The 23,075-nt window shown below is 42.7% G+C and overlaps 1 protein-coding gene across 2 annotated transcripts; it reads left to right on the top strand.

Annotated features, from left to right (window-relative positions):
• The first annotated feature begins 55 nt into the window (after positions 1-55).
• On the top strand, positions 56-3,315 carry ARL4A (ARF like GTPase 4A). 2 transcript variants are annotated; one of them, XM_075419249.1, is made up of 2 exons: positions 56-296; positions 767-3,315. In XM_075419249.1, exon 2 carries the CDS (start codon positions 851-853, stop codon positions 1,451-1,453), a length of 603 nt encoding a protein of 200 aa, XP_075275364.1. In that variant the 5' UTR covers positions 56-296; positions 767-850; the 3' UTR covers positions 1,454-3,315. The 2 variants fall into 2 exon arrangements, with proteins under 2 accessions (XP_075275364.1, XP_075275363.1); XM_075419248.1 differs by lacking the exon at positions 56-296 and adding an exon at positions 445-538.
• The last annotated feature ends 19,760 nt before the right edge of the window (positions 3,316-23,075 follow it).

The raw sequence follows: 23,075 nt of genomic DNA, 5'->3' as shown, positions 1-23,075 counted from the left end.
CAATGAGCGCACGCACCCCCGGCGAAGGGGCGGGGCGCCAAGCACGGCGGAGCGCTGGCGCCCGCCCGCCGCAGGGGGCAAAAGGCTGCTGGCGCCGCCCGCCCGTGGGGCTGGGGACCCGCGCGCCGTGGAGGAGGGCGCGGCAGCTTTCCCCGAGGGGGGCCCGCGTGCGGCGGGGCGGGCGGAGAGGGGTCGCTCAGGCAGGGCGTGGGCAGAGCGCAGCGCGCCCCTGCCTTTCGCGGAGGCCGCGCTCGGCCCCAGCGCTGCGGCGAGGACGGTACGAGCCGGGCTCTCCGGTGAGTGGCCGGTGCCGCCGGCCAACAGGCGAGGCGGAGCGCGCCCTGCTCCCCGCCCCCGCCGCGCGGCGGGGCCAATGGGGGGCGCGGGGCGGGGCGCGCGGGGCTAGGCGCGGGCTGGGAGGTGGCCCGGCCGCCAGAGGCGGGCGAGTCGCGGCGGCGGTTGCGGCGCGCGGGTATGGGGTCGCGGGCTGGTGTCGCTTCCCCGCGCTGAGGGACGTGCCCGCCGGCGGGGCCCAGCGGTAGGCCGGGGGACGGCGGCGGCGGGGCCGGGGGGCGGCGGCGGGGCCCGGCGAGCCGCAGTGCTGGGGGCGGCGGCGCCCGCTGGGCCGGGCCGGGGCCGTGGGGCGATCCGCGTCGCGCTGCCCGCGGCCGCCTTCACAGTCGGGGCGGCGGCGAAACCCCGGCCGAGGCGGCGGCGGGGTGGGGGGGGGTGAGCCATAGGCTAACGTCGGTTGTGTCGTTGGCAGGATCGGAGCGTAGGGCGGCGGCGGGCGTAGCCGTGGGAGCCGGCCTCTGCTCGTGGCAGCCTGCTGTCACCTTCCCTGCTGGCAATGGGGAATGGACTCTCGGACCAGACGCCGATCCTCTCGAGCCTGCCGTCTTTCCAGAGTTTCCACATCGTCATCTTGGGGCTGGACTCCGCTGGGAAGACGACCGTGCTCTACAGGCTGCAGTTCAATGAGTTCGTCAACACCGTCCCCACGAAAGGATTTAACACGGAGAAAATCAAAGTGACGCTGGGCAACTCGAAAACGGTCACTTTCCACTTCTGGGATGTGGGCGGCCAGGAGAAGCTGAGGCCGCTGTGGAAGTCGTACACGAGGTGCACCGATGGCATTGTGTTCGTGGTGGACTCCGTTGATGTTGAGAGAATGGAGGAGGCCAAAACAGAACTTCATAAAATTACTAGGATATCTGAAAATCAAGGAGTGCCTGTCCTTATCGTTGCTAACAAGCAGGACTTGAGGAACTCTCTCTCCCTTTCTGAAATTGAGAAAATGTTAGCGATGAGCGAGCTGAGTTCTTCGACCCCCTGGCATTTGCAGCCTACCTGTGCAATCATTGGAGACGGACTCAAAGAGGGACTGGAGAAACTACATGATATGATAATTAAGCGAAGGAAAATGTTGAGGCAGCAGAAAAAGAAGAGATGAGTTCTATTTTGACCTTTCTATTTTAGAGTAGCTACGTGGTCAAAATTTGACGGAAGACAGCTTCCAAACCCAGGCCTGCTGGTTTGGATGCCGTTAAGCTTAGTTACGTTAAACAATCAGTTGCACAATCTTGACGTGTGCAAGGCTGTGCAGTTATGGAACTTTTTTTTTTAAACTAGTCTCTTCTGAGTTTTATGGCTCTGCATTATTTCAGAAGCCCCGATAGATGATGTAATACTATCAGGAAATGGATGGGTGGGTATATGTGACATGGATGTCTAAATAGCCAAATAAAATGAGGGTTTTCTGCTTAGTGTTGTATTCATATGTTGAGGGTGCCCTCTGCAAGCAATTTGCGTTGAAGGTGTTCTGTGTTTTTTAAACTTCTGATGCTCGTAAGTGGAGTGTTTAGGTGAACATTATACAGCTTTAAAAACATGTATGAAGCTAGTAACCATTATTTCGAGAGGCTGTTTTTTTACCTTGTTTGGGGATTTCTGCGAAAGCTTGGCTACATGTGTAGGTTTTTTTTAATTTGGCACTTTTTGAAATTGAATCACGTTCCTTTCAAATACTTGAAATTTAAGTGCTGTGGATTCTTCTACTGATAAAAGAAAGACTTTTTGACAAGTAAAAAATGTAAACAACACACTGGAGCATGGAAAAGTGGTTTCCCAACATATAGCATGTTTTTGGTATGTAAGGCTTTTATTTTTTAGAAGTAGCCATTTGTCATTATACAGTGCTAATCAGGTTTAAACTATTATTCAAAATTAGTAATTTATTTTTGAATGATGAGTATTATGTCCTCCTGCTATCAAGTTAGAAGTAAATTAATTGCAGTAAAGTAGCTACAAAAAACAACTCTGGCGATTGTAGTTCTAACCAGTGCAGCATTCTTTGCTCTACTGGTGACTTTTCTGGCAACTAAATTATGATGAAGTAAAGACGGAGTTATAAGTAGTGGAGCACATCTTGTATCTCCCCAAAATACCCCATTTTATTAAAGTGGTATTGCTATGTCACTTTCAACATACGCTTTTTTTATCATGACTCTTAAAGTATTTTGTGGTTAGGAATGTAATAATGCTTTATACACTCGAAACATTTGACACTGCCGGGGGCATGGGGGGGTGGGAAGTGGGGGAAGAAGATTTTTAAAGATGGGCCTGTGTTCTGCTTTAATTATGCTTTAAGCTGTTCTTGTTTACAGAGTGTGCAAACAGTGTTAACTGGGCAGGATAGTGCTTGATGGAAAAGGGAGGGTAGTTTTTCTTACTGGTACAGAGCTTCAAGTGACTCTTTAGATACTCAGCTAGCAATTAAAAGGGCTAAAACAGAGCCTGGATTTTTAAGACTAACTTTAGTGGTGCTGTAAAAATTCATCAGAATGTTAGATTCTCTTTAAACTTTTGTTGGAAATACCAGATTTAAAAAAAAAAGTAAAAAAAAAAAAAAAGGCAAAATCTATTTCCTCCTCTTACTCAGCCAGCAAAGTAATACATTTTTGTTACCTGCTGCCATGTACCAGGAGGATGACAGCTACAAACCTGAATGTCAATCAATGTAACTTGGATACGTTTAAAAAAAAAATAATCAAACTTTTTAACCAGCAGCTGTTTGTCCAGGAGGTAACCAGAAATGCACTTTAGTGTCTTCAATATCTGAAAGTGACAGCTGTTTTTTTTTTTTATGACATCTTGGTCCTTTTTGAATAAACTGAAGTAGCTTCCAGTGGAGCTTTTGTATGTTGGTTATATATGTACCTGCACTGGTGACATTGTAAGTCACTTACTCAAGTAATGTCTATATTTATAGAAATGTGGATGACTTCTTAAACCTCAATAAACAATTCAAAACAAGCCTGCAGAGAGAAGGTGTCTGACTTCTTGTACTGCAGCAGTATGTTCTCATCAACCTCTGTGCATGTATTGGTTCTAGTAACAGTACGACTATTTCTGTTGAAAACCTGAGACTTATGAACGTGGTGAGGCTCATAAATGTCACGGTGTTATAAACTGCGGGTATCTCATTAAGAACTTTAAATCAATGGCGTGTCTGTATGTTCACGGAAGTAATATTAACTGCAGTGACTCCTTTCTGAAGTGATGGATCTTGCATGGTTTGAAAAAATCTTGCATGTAGCTGAAGCTATTTAGTGTTATGTGCATCGTTTAACAGGCGATGTTGGGCATTTATCACATGTACTCACAGGTGGTACTTAATTTAGTATCTTCAGGCTCGTATATCTGAAGCTATCTGAGGGATTTGCATGTACTTAAGCCCTGGGTGAATTTCCTCCTTGGATTTTATGGCCACGAGTAGAATGTGGCAAGAGATACGGAAGCTTCTAATTAGTTTCGGGACCCAAACATAGGTAAGATGAACCTTGTTTGGAAGCCTACGAATCAAAATTGCGAAGTTTGAACAAGAATATCCAAACCTATCTCTCAAAACACTGAGGTTTTCATTTCTGTTTATGTAACTGATTGCACATCGAAATGTAGGTTACTAGCAGTCAGTCTCCAGAAAGAGCTGTGTTACTGACGCTGAGCCCTATGAATTCGGGGTGTAATTAGAATAATCTGGTTAACATTATCCTTTATATCAGGTGCACAGCACTACTAGGGTGAGGAAGGTGAGGTGACAGGCTGGCTCTTTGTACCCCATAAACAAACTGTACAATACCAAGTAGTAATCGCTCCATTTTGAGTATTCATGAGGCTTCTATAGGGAACAGTTGAAAAGGCATCCTGCTTGAAAAAGTCAACTGCATATTGTTCTGCATATTAAACACGCTGGTGCTTGTCTGGTGACAATCTCCCTAAACTCTTCTACATCTGAAAACTTCAGTGAAAAATTTTAAATACAAAGACATGACTGATCTGTACTCTAGCACTCTGGAGGAAGAAATGAGAGAAGGTGGAGAGCAGTGTTTCTGAAATGTCGTGGTTGTTGTCTTGTGGCATTTAATACTGACTTGAAAGTAGAAAATTTTGGGTGGGGGGTGAGTTTTGCGTTCAAGCTAAACCTTTAACTGTACTAGAACTGTTTTGCTGGAATATTATAGTAACTGTTCTGAGTAAAATATACAAATGTAGCTGTACCTCTGAAACTGTGTTTTGTATTCCTGTGAAAGTCTTCAACTACGAACAAAGTGGTGATTGCAGTAAAGCGTTTGGTATCTTAGCTGGTGGAGTTTCTGCTGGCATAGTTCTGTCAGCATGGGATCACCGTTCTCCGTACAATGAATTGACAGTTCTGGCCAAAATACTGGGATGTATAAGAAAATCTTCAGGGGAGCTGAACAAGCAGGTGTAATTTTGTTACAAAGGTGGAGCTACACAACTTAAATTTTAAAACAAATTTTGCAAAAATGGGCTACAAATGACACTGATCTTCAAGGCACTAGGTGAGTAGCTTAAACTGCTGCTACTTTAAAGAGGTATGGAACTGCATTTAGATCAGTGCAGCACTGTTAACGAACAAACCACGAGGTCTGGTGACCTTATCACTGTTGTCTTAGCTTACAGAAGTCCATATGACGTTGCTTCAGCTGTTTCTGCACATGCAGTCGTTCAAAGTTAACCAGCCTGCAGGACTTGGTCTCTGTTCTCTGTGCAGTAGCTGACGGCTGTTTCAGCTAGAAAAAATCCCATAGGATGGCGAGACTTCTCCAAGTTCTTGACATTGCTTTCAAGTTGTGTTGCACTGGGTGTGTATTTACATTCAGGGAAAAAAAAGTACTGGTTTTCAGCCAGGTGATAGGTGAAAACTTTCTCTCTTCAGTTTTTCATGCTTTATTGAGGCATGATTGTTCTTTGTGTGGAAAGCAGTACCCACAGCCAGTGCCGGGTTCCCAGCCTGGCTTGGAGAGGTGCTTCGGTACCACCTTGCACAGCACGTTGGTCCTGCAGGAGTTTGCGACCTGGGAGGCAGCAGTCACCAAGCAGCGAGGAGCTGGAAGCAACCTGCTGGGGTGGGGGCTTGCAAGCCCTCCTGGACCCCGACAGGTCTGCGTGGAGGCAGCTCTGCCTTCTGTGGGGTGCTATCTGCTCCTTGGGTCATTTGTTTACAGTTAGCAGGGTGTTAATTAGTGTCTGGCTGAAGCTTTTTGTTGAGAGTGTCGTTCTTGGCATCGGAGGAGCGTTTAGATACTGCGTTGCTACTACAGAGCAGGACTGGGTAAGGCAGGCTGTGGAAAGGGTAGGCGATCTGCGTGCGCTATAGATGGGGCACCAACCTTAACATGCAATCTTGAATCAGCTGTGCAGATTGCAGTGCACAAAGACTAGAAAACACGTGCTCGTAATGCTGTCTTTAACTTCCTTTGAGAGAGAAATCTAGGCATGAATCCGAGCTTTTTGGATCGGTGTTTTCACTTTACTGTTGGGTGACTCATCTTTCGAGAGGATCCAGCTTACAGCCCCGATCTGAGGGCCCATAGCCTCCTGTCCCCCAGCCAGAACGGCTCTTGTTGCTGCTGGAGGGGATGTGCAGGGAGCTGTGAATGGGCAGAGTCTCCTGTTTGTTTAATCTGGGGGATGAGGAAAGCTTTTTTTTTTGATTTTTTTTTTTTTAATCCTGGCTGACATAGCAATGTGAAGGCCTGCCCCTCTCAGGCTGCTCTGCAGGCTGTGACTATTTTTAGGAGCCGCATGAGACTGCAGAGCTGTATGGATAAACTCTTGCGTGTGTTTTTAAACTGAAGAGAGATACACAGCCTGACTTCGCAGCAGGGTGACGCCTGGGGTTGTCATATGGGCGCCCACAGCCATCCTGCCAACCCAAGGACAAAATAAAGGGGTGGTATGTAGCTGGTAACTTGCCCTTCTTTAAAGCATTAGTCAGTCTTCTTAAACCAGCTGTAAAGAAGCAGAAATGCACTTTGAAAGACCTAGCTGAAAAAAAATTCCAAGCAGCAAACGAAGGGCTTGGGTTTCCTCGCCGTCAGTGTCCTGTTTTAGTGGCGGTGGCTGCGAGCGCTCCGAGGCACCTGGGTGATGCTGCCTGCAGCCTGCCCAACTGCACGGTCACCGAGCGATCACATACTGTTTTTATTCAAAGGCAAACGAAAAATCTAGGGAGAAAAAGTAGGCAGGGAGGCCAGACAGTGCTTCCAGGCTAAATACCTGCTTGCAAACAGCTCAGGAAGGTAAGAGATGATAATCCCTGAGCTGTGAAGATTATGGTTTCTTAGTTCCAGCTATATTTACAGAGCTGCTCCACCAGAATTAAGAGCTAAAGATGACAGAATAGTTAGAAAGGAGAAGGTCGAGTACAGTTGTTGGCTGTAGGGTGTGTGGAGGGAGAGAGGATTTGAAACTGTTGGGTTTTCCTAGCTTTTCAAGACACTTTGAGCCCTAAGGGATATAGATATGCTTTTAGGCTGCTTAAATGGTTTAAAATCTTTTATTGTTTTATGCACTGTAGTTTTCCTGTTGCTGAACTGAAACAATACCTCATTTAAGAAAACCACCTAATCATCGCATTAATCTCAGGGTCTACTGACAAAGGAGAAGGTTAGCAGGGGTGCTGAGCCTTGTTAAACGCGCTGAGGGGTCCTGGCTGGCACACAAGCTGCTGTATTTCAGGGTCTTTGCTAAAAATAGCAGAATAGCAGAATTTAGGTCAGGCAAGGTAGAGGTGTGAAGCCTGACACCTCAGACACCACACACAGTCCAGAGGTACCACCAACTCTAGAATTGCTCATCTTCTGTTAGAATTAGTAATCTGCTGTTACCACTTCATGAATGATAAATAGGAATGATTCCCTTTGGAGCGTAACATTTTCATCCCTCTCCCATTCCAATTGCCGTTGCCCTGAAAGCTTTAACAGGTTTTGATATTGGAACATCATTGAGTTGGGTGTCACAAGGATGAGTTTGTGAGTGCAGAGGGTCAGGAAAGAGTGTTCACCTTTGCTGCAGTGACTCAATTAGCTAAACCCAATCTTTTTGTAAAGCTGGCCTAACGTGGACAAAGATGACCAAAAAGAGGGGAATATTCTAAAAATATCTTCTTGTTTCTAACATTAGCTGAACTCCACTGGTCTTGCAATTATTAGATGCTGTTGCAGGCATGGGCTGCTGCTGGAGTTTTGACACCAGTTGCATGATGATCTCTGCAATGCCTTCAACTGTTTGCAGACCATGAATGCAAGGTCTCTGCAGTAATACTGAATTTATATATCAATGATGTATGTTCTTAGCTGTTTATTTGAGGTGTTTCTGCATGAAACATAGATGGATTCTACGTGAAACATAGAAATTCATTAATGTATCAGTGTCTCCGCAAACACAGTTTATTCCTATCCGGTTCCTGTTACAAGTGACACAGTAAAATGGCACTCTATGGATTATTAGTAGCACTATTTCCCTTGAACTCCAGCTATTGAGTTTCTATTTGAATCAGAGATATATATTCCATTCTTCTTGATTGTACTGGATGTTGTATAGGAGCTGAATTGTGCTAACCGTAGAAATGATAGCTTCTCTAATTTTAATTAGTGTAGGAAATTGACTTGTACATTTAAAGTCACTGTAATTCAGCTGTAATCAGTCGTGTTATGCTGGAGACAAATGGGATTCACAGACTGAGCCCACACTGATGCTTTTTGACAGATCTCTTATTGCCACATCAATACACATCCCTCACTGTGTGCTATGGTAGCACTGGTACCAGCAAACTATTATTTCTATATGGTTCAGCAACTGTATCTCTGCCACTCTGTCATATAATTTGCTAATATACAATATTTGCGTATGTCCTGCTGTTGCTGTAATCATCATAGAGGACTGTTCGGGAAAATTCTGTACAAAGACTCAGCTGTACATGGCAACTTTAAAACAAATACATCAAACTATGTAATTGAAAGCACTGTAGTTAATTCTGAAAGCTGGAAGTTTAAAACTGAAGATTGGTACGTCCAGCTCAGCCACTGAGCGCTGGTCATTTTATCCCTGAAATCCATTCATCTATGTGTAAAGCGAGGATCTCACAGTTGCTCTTACATTTAAATTCATGCTTAAAAGTGATGTGAGCTATTAAGATATTACAGAAATACAGTGTAATGGAAACTAATAGAAAGACTGTAACAGTAATTTGGATTTTTTTATTGACTTATAACATATTTGTGTTGGATAGTTAGGCATTAGGAAATCATACAATTTCAAAAGTGAATCTGAGAATTTAAAAATACAGAAATAGTAAAAAAGTAAATTTGAGAGTTTAAAAATACAAGTTCAATATACTATATTATCTCTGACCACATGAGCACTTCAGCTTCACAGAAAACAAAAATATTACCATAGTTGAAAATAATAATGTATTTCATATTAATCAGTGAATAAATATTCATTAACTGGATCATCTGTACCTGATTTTTGTTTGCATTTGACCATAGCTATTAGGCAAAAGGAGTCAAAATTATTTGGTTTTCTGTTTGAATTAAATTGGGATGAATATATAGTCTTCCAAATCAGGCATTACGAAAGTTTTCAAGTAAAAGTGATTTGCAAAGATCCCAAATTAAAATTACTCAGTGTCTTAAAGTAAGCTTTTATTTGGAATAGTAACAAAAATGGCTGGAAATCCCTTTGAAAAGATAGCTTTATTTCATATAGTAAAGTGAGAGAAGTATGTTAGAGCGATTTCAGACCTTGGGATGCAGAGGGTCTCCTGCTCTCGCTGCCGTTCTTGGCTGTAATGAATCAGTCTGCACAGGATGTGGCTGCTAACAGATGATAATGCAAAGTGAAGGGCTGGGCCATGAAAAGCCCCAGGGTGGCTCAGCGTGGTGCTGAGTTCTCACGAAGAGCTGATTGCTTTCCAAAAATAAGAACAGGAACTAGGGCAGATAATCTATGTAAAATGCACTTTCCACCCTTACACATTCACAACATTTTATTATTTTCAGCATTATGGAGCTTTACATGTTGATTACATACATAATGCATCTAGGCACACACACCGACCTACACACACTGCTTCTGTATTCTTACAGACCCTGTTCACGAAAATTTCTCTGGGATCCTGTTTTGTGGGTGTGACTTGAGAATATATAAATAGATTCATGTTTTCCCATCATTTAAACCCAAACGTGACTGCAAACATGACAGCACTAGAAAGGTGATTCTTTGAAATAATTTCCTCCGTTTTAAATCTTTGATTTTATTAGGACAAGGTAATCTGGGCTCTTCCCACTGTCTATGAACCGTGCTGTTGTGGTGGCATTACCGCTGCTCAGAGTTCAGGTGGTGTCAGCACTTCTTTTGTAAATATAAATCTTTATTTCAGAAGCTTAATAACCTAATAAGCCTTGAAATTTCACACTTGTCTGAAACTTGGCACAGAGTATTAACTTCGCCTTTTATCACATTAAATACAAACATATATTAGAAGGGAATGTAAACAAACAAAAAATCAGCTTATTGTGTTTTGCTGCCTTTTCTATCTCAAAGTTAATTTTGTTTATTGAAATGAAATGGTGTGAACTTGCAGTTCCAAATGTAAACCTTTGAAAATTTTTTCTGAAGTTAAAAGCTGCAGTCGTTAGCGTTTGCAGATCAGACCCACACACATCACACTAACTTGCGGAGCTCACTCACAGTGAGTGAAATTCTCTCATCAGTGTCAGTAGAGCTATTCCTGTGCAGTAACAGTTGTAGGATTAGACATATACAGAGAACAGAAACATGGTTGTGCCTTTCCTTAGTTTATTTAATGTGTAATTTCAAGTCATCTCATTCGTTAAGTAACTTTTCTTAGCAGTGGTGATGTGTAAAAGCAAACCAAATGTAGGATTTTCTCTGTCTTGTGGAAAAGCCTGTGCATGTAAAATTTCCAGGCTGTTTTCTAAACTATCAAAAAAAAAAAAAATTGGAAAAGGCTTTAGTCTCAGTAAAAGTGCTGAATATTTTGATATTTGCTCACCCCATCTTGATAAACCTGAGATTATCCTGAGGGTTACTAAGGGCATAGCTTGCCTCTGCATAGTATCTTCTTGCATAGAAGAACATTTTTCCTTAAAGGTGGAACTAATTCAGGGATTCTGTATTAACAATGGTTTTAGTCTGACCTAAATCACTGCTGGCTTTTTCCTTATGGATTCACTTAAGCCTCTGCGCAGGGGGTGTAGAATCCGTCTGTTTGGATCTGCAATATTTTGTCCTCCCTTTGCGTTCATTGTAGCTGCACATACATGCCTGCACAAAGCAGCTCTGTGCTTCCTTACCAGGGAGCGTTGATCCGCTCAGAAGACTAGACACGCTTTTCACTCTTACTTTGCTCAGCCAATTTTAGAAAGATCACAAACCCTATGTAATCTTGTCCCCCTCCCCAAAAAAGGCACTTTTTTTCTACTTGCTTCCTTTGAAATAGTGACTCCCAGTTTCAGCGGGTTGGCCACAGTTATCTATTTGGTGTTGGAAAATCTTTACTCCCTTCAAGCCCTTTGGGCCAAGTTTAGAGTACTCTTCCACTCGACCTGAATTCTTATTTCCCTCCTTAAGGAAAGCTTACCATGTCTATAATGCCTTCCCAGGAGCAGTGCTGTGGGCTTTCAGTATAATACAGGCACAACAGTCAGGATTCATTTTACCTAATGCTGGACCTCTAAAAATTAGGCATTCTTGTCCCATTTAGGCATCTCTATATCTTTTTACAGTTCACGGAAAGAAATGTGTTTGTCTAGGGTATGATTCATCTTGGTTCAGGAGTGGTATCTAAGGCAGGTCAGATGAATCGCCCTGTGGTGTGGCTTGTTTCTCTCTCCGCTCTGCAGAAAGCATAAGCTGATTAACTCAAATATGGACACCTGCCTTTTACACCAACTGTCTATATTTATATCCTAAATGATAGCCCCAAATCTGTGCCAGCTACTCTGCCGGAAAATGCAGGTGTCTGCCATTTGAAATCAGTGTCAATCTACAGCAGCTGAGAGGCTCTTGCAGCGATTTTCCTTAGCAAAGCCACCCCAGGTCTCCTGGGTGCAGGGCAATGACCACACCATTTGTAGAAGGAAAATACAAAGACCAGTATATTAAATAGTATATATTAAGAAAAAGTGAAGTGAGAGCTTTTATTTAGAGTAAGCATGACATTCCACAGTCCAGATATTCTCGCTAGAGAAGTCAGTAAACCAAATTACTTCCTCTTGCAGTGTTTTATGGATCAATCAAACCACTTGTGTATGCAAAGGTAGCTTTTTCATTGAATTCAGTGGGAGTGAGATAAGGCTGTAGAACTGTGCGACAAAACTGCCATCTAGAAAAGCTTTTAGACAGTAAACTTTCATGTTTCTTTTTTGAAAACTTCAGTAAATCCCCACCTTCTCCTTGATACTGTAACTGGGTCTAGCAACACCTGTGCCCGCTTCTGCAGCTGTTGGGAGTTGCAGTCACTCTCGTGTGACTATAGAAAGGCTACCAGCAATCAGGCTGAAGTTGTTAAAGGATGAGAGGGATCTGTTAAAAGAAAGTTTGCTAGCTGGTATTTAGGGGTGACCTGAGCAAGAAACAAGATGTGAATATGGAGTTCTCTAAGCAAAGGAAATTCTGAACTGCTCTGGTGTCTCCAGGTTTCCTTCTGTCTGACAAGGTATGAGTAACTGACAGTCTTCTGATGAGAAAGCACTCACTTAGGAGGGGGTATGATAAAGGGTCTCTCTTGTCCCTGTGTTATGAAAATTGTAATAATTTAATACTCTTTTTAAGTATCTTTTATGGTCATACTCTTTGTTGGTTAAAGCTTTCAAAAGGCACTACAGCCTGTGCTCTGGGGTATGTGTAATTTATTTCTTCAGGAAGCCAAACTGATGTGCTGGGAGGTGTAGTAGAGGAAGGAAGAGACCTAGAATGTAGAGATCTTATGGTATTGTGCTATGAGCTTTGGTGTTTAATGGATGACTGAACTGAGTATATGGTGCACTTGTGTAGTCTGGGGGAAAAGTGTGAGACTTTATTTTGCTGAGGTATTGTTTGATCTTAAAAGAAAGCTAGTGCACAGGCTTAGTGAGAGATCTGCATCCCCGCTATCAGCCTATATCATCATGTGAAAGCACAATAATGGTGTACCTCCTTGAAGGCTTGTTATCTCTGATGTGAGACCAGGTGCTATGATGTTGTATCAGTTATCTCTAGTGAGAAAATAACTCTATGTAGACTCCAAAACAGATATTATCTGTTTCTGTAAACATCCTGTTCACTCTGTGTATTGTGTGGATTAAACCAGGGTTGTGAAGACATCTAAGCTGGGACTGAGACTGCTGCTGAAAAGCTGTGTTGTGCCTGTTAGCTTGCTTTCTCTCTTTCACCACAGTAGTGCATAGAAAGCATTTACCTATTGTTTTTTGGGCCTGTGACAGTGAATTAATAATGCATAACATAGTGCAACCACTTACTAGTGCTGAATTTAGTAAGGTAGAGAGAATTTCCAGTCCTGAAGAAGAGGAGAGTGGTGCAGGGGTATGATCCTGCAGAGGATTAGGGGACCAACAGGGCTACGTCTGGATGTTTGGGGCAGAGTGGTGAGGAGTTTCCATGTTCCTGGGATGGGAACCTGGCAAGTGTTCATCTCCTTTTTAACATGTGTAGTAATGTAGGTTGCTGTGCCATTGTTTAGGGATTTTTTGGTGGTTTTTGAGCCTGCCGTGATAATTATTGCATATTGAAATGTGGAGATGTATGAACAAAGACTTAAAACAAATACAACCCCAAAAAATACAGTGTGCAAGAAAATACAACTGCCTTTTGAAGACATTATACATTAAAAAAAGAGCACTATCAAGCATGATTGTGAACACTAGTTCATAGGTGCAAGCTAAACTTAATTATAGACACTCTTCTCATATCTGTTTATTTGACCCTAGTAACTGCCTTCTAATAAACGGCCTTCAGTAAACAAATGACTCCAGGTTTTGTTTGGTAATAGTAATACTTCACAGGGTGTCATGCATGTGGCTTTTTTTTTGGGTGCAAAGTGAACTATACCAGTACTCCTTCTATTCAAACTGTTCAGTTTGGTGGCCTTCAGCAGTAGGATGCCCTCTGGAACAGGGCCGGTGAGCTCCTTTTATTCAACATGCTGAGTTGATACAGGTATCAGGTTACTTTTTGTTGCAAAGCTAAGATTTGTGTGCTAGCAGCTGAGAACACTCCTTTCAACAAACTGTAGCAGCTCTGGGCTCACTTGGGATTTCATAGTCTGTTTTGCCCATCTCGGTGGTGGGAATCCTCAAACCAGTGCATTTTCTGTGCACTCAATAGCTCTTACAGTGCCAACAGCAGCTCAATGAGAATGGGTATTCAACTTATGTGTTTATTCCCCCTCCTGTGCTGCAGACTCCTGTCCCTACAGCAATGGTGTTGGACTCTAGCATGTTTCCACATGTGTCCCATACTGTGGTTCTGAAAAGCTCGCTTTAAATCTTGCTGTGGTTCATATACTCCTGTATCCAAGCAGACTACTGAATTTTCTCCCTCTTTGTCGCCTTTAATAGAGTTCAAATGGAATACCGAGGGTATTGCAATAACCTTGCTACTCTTCCATAAGGAATGTAAAAACAGGATAAGATCTCTTGAGAAATATTTTGATAGGGAGACTAATGACTAATGTGTTATTACTGTATTTGAAGAGCCCTTTGCTGCATTTCTTTGGTTAGTTGTCAGTGGTGTCTAGAGCCAGAAACTGTCAACGCTGGTGTCTCTGGGCCTGCAGAGCAATGCCATCCACATTGCCCTCCCCTGCCTGACCAGCCAAAGGCTTCGTCTGACCTCGGCAGGCTCCCAAGTGTGCCACGCTGCTCATAAAATTTCTTCTGGGGAAAGTGATTAAAGTCGCTCTGACATAGGCTATTGCATAACGATAAGAGTCAAACAGTAATATTTGTTTCTTCCAAAGACTGGTAGCGGGGTGGTTATTGCTGCTGATGGTAGGTGCCAGTGCTTATCTTCCTGTGCACCCTGGTGCTCTGTTCTGTTTCATGCTGGTTTGGAGAAATGATCTAGCTTCTGCTGAAGCTGGCATGGAAAAAGCAGTAAATGTCTCTTCTGTTTCCTGTTTGGATATTTCCACTGATGACTCTTGGGCTGTTAGGTGTTTGCAGAGGCCCTTGGTTACAGATGGGTGTATGCTGTCCTCCGGGGAAAAGGAGCGTGGAACAGGGACTCTCAGGAAGCCCCTGCCTCTGGGTGACTGGATTGGAGGTGCAGTCCTGTCTCAGGGTTTATCTCAAGAGCCAGATGAGTGTGAGGGGCTGCAATACACTAGGGACATGGTGGATGTCTTGTGTGGTGCTTCTACCCAGCCTCAGCAGGCAGGGCTGGAGACCAGTGCTGTGCAGGCCTTGTTCTAGGGATGTTTGCAGAGTAGAATAAATTGTTCTTGCTTTGGGAGGTGTTCAGATGGAAATGTCAGGCAGTGGCCAGCCTGTCTTTTTTTTTTTTTTTTTTTTCTTCCCCCTTCTGATAACCAGTTGGGAGCAAAACTCTTCCTTTGGTGGGAATGCAGGGATGGGCCAAGCCTGAGCCTTACCCTGAGCAGTGGGTCCCATTGCAGCTCATGGATGTGGAACACTCTTGCAATGCAGCCCATTGTGGGGCTGCTGCCTCTGCTTCTGTGAGGCCTGGATGCCGTAGCTGGTGTGATATTGCCTCAGGATTCTCTGGAAGAGAGGGAGAGATGGGTCTGCTGTTCCTCACTGCCTGTCCATGGCATGTGGAGGGGTCTGGTCCAGGCAGTAGGTACCTGACACCTTCTCCTAGTCCTTTGACAAAACACAGTACTACTTCTGTGGCTTGTAGTGTGTGCCTGGTCTCATTACAGCAAGCTCCTTCAGCGCCTCCTCTTTAATTTTTCTGTGGCTTCCAAGTATTACAACTTCTAAATTTCTTTACTGTGGTGAAGTGAAAGAGATATAATCCAGCAGAGCACTGATTTTTCCCAGGTGACTGTTATCTGGATAAAGACTTTCCTGTAGCCAAAGTTTGCAGTCTTTAAGAATGTTATTTCCAGTATTAGCATTTCCTTATCAGTTTTTTTAATGATCCTTAAAAGTAACTTATAGTTTTTATTTATCCTTTGAATTATATAGTCTGTCTATTTATTTATTAAGATCTTCTAATATTAAGGCTGACTTTTTTTAAAGTGGTATGTCTAAGTTCTATGTAGTTGTGGGATGAGGCAGAAGAGTTTAAAAAATAAAATTGTAAACAGCTAGATTTTTTTGACTGTATCTTTATGGTATGAAGTATTTGGTCAAAAAGTTGCCTTGCATCCTGTAGTTGTGCCGACAGTTGCCTGTGCATCTGTATTATGGCCCTTACGTGAGCTGATCTGGGTTATCTCCCGGCTTATCAGTTCAGCCTGCAGCTGCTGGACTTGCGTGCCAGCACAACTGGAGGGGGCTGTGCAGAGATTCAAAAGATGGGGCTGGATGGTGGCAATACCTTAAACTAGTGCTGTTGCTGATGAAGAATACTGGATTATGAATTAGAGCCTTGATGTTTGCTAAGTAATAGCAACATGAATGAAATGTAATTCAATAAAATGGTACTCTTTTATTTGTAGTATTTTTTGCAGCTTTTCAAAATGGACTTGAAAGGATTCCTAGGTAGGTGTCATTGGTCTCGCTGGCTGCCATCACCAAAATAAAGAGCTGAAATTGCTTTAAGCAGAAGTAAGAGGTGAACCTCAGTTCTTAACAGTGTCTGCCTTAATCTACAAAGATTTCTTATGATTGCTGTTTTAATATTTTCTACACATGCTCACGTCTGTTATATCACTGTATGGTGTACTGATGCCATTTTTTTCAGTCTCACAGCATGGATTCTACGTTTCTGAAAACTTTACGTAATTGCTATACTTCACCCTCTGATTCAATGATCAAAATACAAGCTTGTTTCTGCAGAACAGGGAAATCTTGTGGGCTTTAATGCTGTAAGCCTTCTTAAAGCCTCAAAACTGCTATCTGGAAAGCAAAAAGTGAAATAGGAGGCAGAAACCTTGTATTATGTTTGATAATTTCTGGGGTACCAGCAAGTATGTGAGGTCAATTACAAGATGTGATGACAGTTGAAGTGGTGGAAAATTTTATTTGTGGGCTTCTTTTGTGGTGTGGTATTTTCTGTTTGGTTTTGTGTCTTGTTTTGTTTTTTTTTTCTTTCCCCTGACTTGTGAGGTCAGAAGGATGAGGACTTGATCCTTCTCTGAAGGCTGGGAAACAAAGCCTGGAGACCTCATGGTGGCTCAGGACAAGGAACTGTCTGTTCTGAGGGTCGTGCTACAGTACCTCAGCCTGCTTGACTGTTTCTTGATGTGGTGCATAAGGCAGGCAGGTCTTTATCTTAATGGTACGTATGCTTCTTTGTTTCCCCTCTTGTTCCTTCCACCAATGCTGTTGGGGAGAAAAATATGATACCTTAGGAATTACTTGAGCAAGCATGACATTTCTAGGTACGTTATCTTTAACCTTTGTTTCTTCCATTAGTTTGGGGTTGTTCAATATACACAATACCTGACTTGAGTATTAAGCAATATTTCATCTTAAATTATGATGTGAAATTGTCTGTGCTTGAATTTCATATTCATCTTTCAAAGTGATATTTTCTGCTGACAGCTTCTCAAATCATCTTGGTCACCTTGGTTCTTGGTGAGTTTTAGGCATAAATGAAAGCTTGTGATCATAATGAAACTGGAAGTAAAAGCAACATTCACTTCATTACGTATTTGAATTGAATGTTTGAAGTGAGACATTTTTTGATTGTCTCAGATGGTGTTTATTTTCATTTCAGAAAGTGGTGAGCTGCAGCTGCTTTTGAGATGTATAAAAATAACTCTTTAAAAGATGTAGTAATGTTGGAGTTGGCTGCTGTCAGTCAGTCAAATTCTTAGATTAGTAATTAGATTACCTAATAACACCACAGAGGAGGATGCAATTGATCTCTCCAGGTACAACAGCCTTGCAATTGCCTCCCTTCCCTGGCCAGGCAGCTGCTGCTCCTGGGGCTGGGGAGTACCTGTGTACTGGGAGGCTGCTGCATCTGGGCTTCTAGACAGGCCAAACAGCTGCTTGCAAGGTGCCTGGAATGGTTTGTGTGCTCTCCCTATGGTGTGAGGAGGTGCTCCGGCTGAGAGCATCCGTCTGTCTTGCTGGTCACCTCTGACCCATGGGAATGGATGACTCGTTGCTGAGGCATCTCCAACTACGTAAACTGGAATGTACACAGATGAGCTCCTGCTTTCATGTCTCGTTTCCTGTGTGTGGATTTATTAGGGTTTAAAGAGGTGTGTGTGTGCTTAAGGCAGTTTCAGCCTCTTCTTTGCTCCCTTCTAAATTAGCACCTTATTGCAAGAGCACTAGGAACTTGGGCTGTCCCTGATGGATACCGCAGGTTCCCTAGCCTCCCTGGCAGTGCTGCCACAAGGGCAACTGCTGGCAGCCCACAGCATCCTTCTTTCCCCTGCCCAGCCAGACCTCAACTGGGGCCTCACCCCCTTGCATCCTGCAGAGCTGCTTGCATCGGGCTAGACACCTGGGCTTATTTATATATGGAAAATAATTGTAATGTATTTGTTGTTTAATAAATACAATCACAACTCATATTTGGTCCCCTGTAGCCTTTTGTCCAAGTATTGCTTTTTGTATATTTTAGACAAAAATAGATAGTGGCATTCTACTGCATTATCTGAAGTGAATGCTGTCTTAGCTGAGGGATGTGACTTGCCTTTATATCTGGCCAACTTCATTGTGATTTCTGTGTCTGAGTAGTGGAATGACAAACGATCTTGAAATGACTGAAAACAAGCCTGCTGAGACTTAAAATATAGTAATAAAACCTGGTATGATTCTCTTGATTATCCTAATTGCCTGTCTTGTGATCTACAAATATCTTACAGTTCAGCTATGTTCTGCTTAGTTTGCTATTGTATTAGGTAATTGTTTTTTTTCCTGTCACACTTAACAAATCAGGAATTTATCCTCCATAGAATTGATTAATAGATGCCTAATCTTGTTACACATGTGAGTAGCATGTCTTAAGCAATAGGAAGCTTCACCATCTTTATGTACGTCACTGAAAAGAATTGGACCTACGATAGTATAACACCATCTGTTAATTGTTTGGTAACTCCTTAGTGTAAAGAGATATTCATATATACATTGTGAAGTATGACCACTTCTTCAAAACACTAAAATTCCTGAAGCAAAATTTCTTAGTGGTCAAACATACATATATTTATAAAGCAGGATTTCTAGGAATGTTCCAATTGCCAACAATTATATTCATGTTTATCATGATTAGGTACTTTCTTGGTGCCTACTCAGACCACGCTTGGACTTTGAAAAGATGCAGTACCTTCTTCAGGATTTACAGAGTAATTTGCTAGACTTGAAATTAGCGGGAGGGTATTGAGGAAAAACAGGGATAGCTGGAGGAAAGAACAAAGGCTACGCTGGCATGGTTGTGTGGCTTACGTCACTTTAAGTAAACAGGGTGGTTCTGCTAAGCCTTCTGACTTTGTGGTTGTAAGCATACGTGCTGCTTGTAGCATGCCAAACCATCCCAATGATAGAGAAGTAAACTCGTTCTTCATCTACCTGTCACCTTGCCAAAAAACGATGTGTAGACTGTGGTGGGGGGATAAGATCAAATGTAAGGGATCAGTACTGCCTTTGGGAATATTTCTCTCACTCCTTCTCGTGGGAGACTTGTCAGCTTGCTGTCCCCAGCTGTAAGTCTCACCATTCCACTGTTAGTATTTCATACAGCCATTCATTCTGCGATCTGTCTACAGCAATCATTCATAGATGGGGGGTGGGGGTTATTAAAAAAGCAAATCCAACAAGGATGTAGTTCTGCCTCTGTATTTGTTGTTTCTCCTCTCATGTGCTGGGCTTCGTGCTGCTTCTGTTTTTGAAACTTTACCTGGCAAAGTTTTGATGCAGGATGACAACTTGGCAGTGTTGTTGCATGTACTGATATTGTAGACTTGATAACAAGAGAATAAATGCTTGTGTTGGTATAATTATGCTGGTGAGGTAGGTGAAGTTAAAACATTATACCACAACAAATGCTTTTTTTGATAATGTGAAATCTTAGATAAGGAAGGACCTTCCAGTTTTACTAGTCCATCTTGGATGTGTCTGTGATCTTAGTGGGTCTTTCTCATCCTACCTAATCTGAATCTGATAGTATAAACTAATGGTGATAAACAGTTAGAAAAGATTGATTTCAAAGGAAAGATTGTCACTTCTTGAAACAAAATGCTTATCTGGAAGTGTCTTTCCGTTTACAGTGTTTGAAGGTGTATAGGACCAGTGCCGGTGCATTTGTTAGCACAGCTATAGCTACTTGCACGTATGGAGAAGTCTTTGTCACTGCCTAACAAATTAGCTCTTTCCTTTTTAACATCCTTGACCTGTCATCTCCAATGGTGACTACAAAGACTTTCTCCCTTGAGCTGTTACTGTCTTCATGTTACTGCTCAGCTGTGACCGCTTGCCTCCCTGGCTGTGTACAGTGGACCCTGGGGCTTGTCTCCAAGCCTCATTTGTTGACCAAGTCTATTATTACCCTCTGGAATGCTCTTGGCGTGGCCCTGACGCACCTGGGAGGAAAGGGTGTCCACCTCCCCCCATACAACATACTTTATGGCATGTGCCAGGTCACAGTGGAGGCAAAGTCCTTTCAGCAGCATCACAGGACTGGCTCAGGCAGCTGTAATAGCTGAGGGGTTCCCTACAAATGCCAAGCACTGCATGGGTCAAAGGTAGGTGGGGCCAGTAAGGAGCCTGAATGAAACTAGGTAATGCAGCTAGATTTTGGGAAAGCTGTGGACTTCACACTCTTCCTTGGTCAGTACACTTAAAGGAGTTAATTTTGGTTACTGTTTCCTTCAGATGGCGAGGTAAAAGTATATTGTCTCTTTGCTGCTGAACTTAAACTGGCTTCGGAGGCAATCTGTCTTTTCTGTATACCTCAAAGTGCAATAGGCTCGCTCTGGACTGCTTGTAGTGTGAGCCTTGGAATCCTGTGTGCTCTGCCTGATGCAGATGACTACTAATGGTGTCCAGCACTGTGTGCATGAGCAGTTTTAGGTTGAGGAAATGATTCTGCAGCAGCTTAGCTGGCTAGACCTGACAGCTGCATTATATGAATCAGCATTCCTTGCTTAATGAAAACCAGAGTCAGTTACTGAAACATCAGTCACAGTGCCTGATGCCACCTCAGCTGATGTGACCACTTCTTTTTGGATGTGATCTGAAAACTTTGCTTCAGCACTTGCCTGACAGCTGGCCTCTTCTTATTTTTATCTTGGCTGTGATGAAGTACAAGTATGTACTACTGTTACTACAGTAACACTGTAATTGAATGTTCTGGTAAGAATCTGTTTATCTTAAACTATATTTATCTTTTTGTGAGCAGTCTCAATTTAGCTAAGACCCTTTTTAAAAGTGAATGTTTAAACATTGCACTGGAAGATGCTTTCTTGCAAAAAGCCTTGGAGTTATATTACGAACAAATTGTGTGTGCGGAAGGACTTGTCTGAAGAATATTTTTTTTAAAATGAACTACAAGTCTGAAATATCTACATGCAGCAATCAATAAAAACTATTAAACTGATTGTCATCTTGTTCTGGTTGGGAAAACAAAATGAACTAAACTGAAGAAGCCAAAACTGAAGTTCTGGGTCTGTTTCAATGTATGCAGCGAAAAGTAAAACATGTCTTTTACTTACTTGCATATGCTTGGATCAAGCCTTGAATTTTGAAGTGGGGCATGGGAAGTGGGTAGAAAAAGAATGGGAGACTTTCCACTGATTTTAGTGGGTATTGAATAGAATTCTTGTTCTCTTCCCTCTTAGCAGAAAGACTTGCTCACATAAGCTGATGAGGACCAGATCCTATCTCCTTCCTTTCCAATGGTACAAAGTGTTTGGGGCCTGCTACAGCAAGAGCAGAAATAAGCAGTCCCACTGAAGCCTCTGGGCTATCTCCTTATTAAGCAAATGCTGCCTGTCACAGATGGAGCTTTAGGCTATTAACCAAACTTGTTGAGCACTGGGAATACTACTGAGAAACCATGGTTGACACTGATGGAGACAGTTAAACAGATTCTCGGGTTAGTGAAGGCTAAGACTAGCTTTCCTTGGGAGAGATTTTTGACTCTTAAATGTCTTGTCCTTTGTTGGCAACTGACCAAACTGCTTAATTGTTCTAAGCCAGCATGTTTACTTGTTTTGGAGAGAGGAGTTCAGTTGTACAGTGTGGGGAGATTATTGCAAATTCATATAATATTGCTGGTGAATTTTTTTCTTAGAATTAGGACAGCAGTTGGATTACTCTTGCTATGCAATAAGTTAGAGTGACTGAAGTACTGAAGAAAGTGTGTAAGAACTTGTAATGGGAGCAGTGCTTTCCTAGTTAGTAGAACGAACTTGTCTGATTTGCCTGAACATTGTGCTTAAGACCTCCTTCGGACCTCCCCATCACTGTGCAAAGGGCTAAGCAAACAGACCAAAATGTCAATACTCAGTTTTGTAACTAAATTAGATGAGTAGGAAGGAGGAATACAGTATGAAGGGAAGTGGGAGGAACCTAAGAGCACTGACCAGATGCTGATGTGCTATGTGACCTTATGTAAGACCAGCATCCTTCAGAATGGGAGTGCAACTATAGCATACTGGTAATGAAACAAATCACAGGGACAACTCTGGCTTCTAAGGCTTCCTAGTGCTGTCATCTAAATTAGATACATTCCAATAGGAATACTGTGCTTTGAATATTATAGGGATTTTTTTTGAATGGTAAACTTTAAAATGCCTGAGAAAACCATGCTGAAGTCTCTCTATTCATGGTTTTTGTCCCTTGAAGACTGGAGTGGGTAAGAGTTCCAGAGGACAAACAGGGAGGAAGTAGAGGAGTAGGGGATTATTCTCACTTCTGTAGGCTGAATGCTAATGCTGCTGACTTTGGAAAGAGGTGTTAGTAGTCTGTGAGAATTCACGCAGGTGCAGTAGCTCCACTATCCCCCCTGGGAAATGTTTTATCAGCGGCTTAAAGTGATAACTAACTAAACCAGCCACCTGCCTTATGCCACAGAGTTGGTAATAATGTTACTGTGTGAAAATTGATACAGGTGAAGGAAGGCCATGGTCTCTTCCTAAGCAGGGAAGAACTGTACTGAAAGCAGCAAGTCTCCTCCCTGCTCCTTGAAGCTTTTTTTAAGTTAAGAACTTCTTTGACTAACTGGCTTGTGCGTAAATGATTCTAAGACCATCTTGAGGTGGCCGTACTGAAATGATAGGATAGGAGGTCTCATATCTCCTGCTACTATTGTTTGGTTTAGGCGTGTAGGTATTCCCTGCAAAGCTAGCTCGACAGAACAACTAGAGCCTGACAATGAAGTCATCTGTAATGCAGGAAAGCTAAAAGCTCAAGCTGTTTTGCAGTTTGCATAGTTTACTCTTTTAAACTTGGCAGTTAATAATCTTTTCTGCATGTTTGTGGCTTCTGCTCAGAATCTACAAGAGACTGGATCTTTCCATCTCAAAAATAAATAAAGCAGGGGGACTGAGTACCTTTTGAAAATCCTCCTTCAAGCCATTTCTTCTGTCCTTTAGG

Source organism: Opisthocomus hoazin, chromosome 4 (assembly GCF_030867145.1).
Source record: "Opisthocomus hoazin isolate bOpiHoa1 chromosome 4, bOpiHoa1.hap1, whole genome shotgun sequence".
NCBI classification, from domain to species: Eukaryota; Metazoa; Chordata; class Aves; order Opisthocomiformes; family Opisthocomidae; genus Opisthocomus; species Opisthocomus hoazin.
This window is presented reverse-complemented; position numbering and strand designations above follow the sequence as displayed.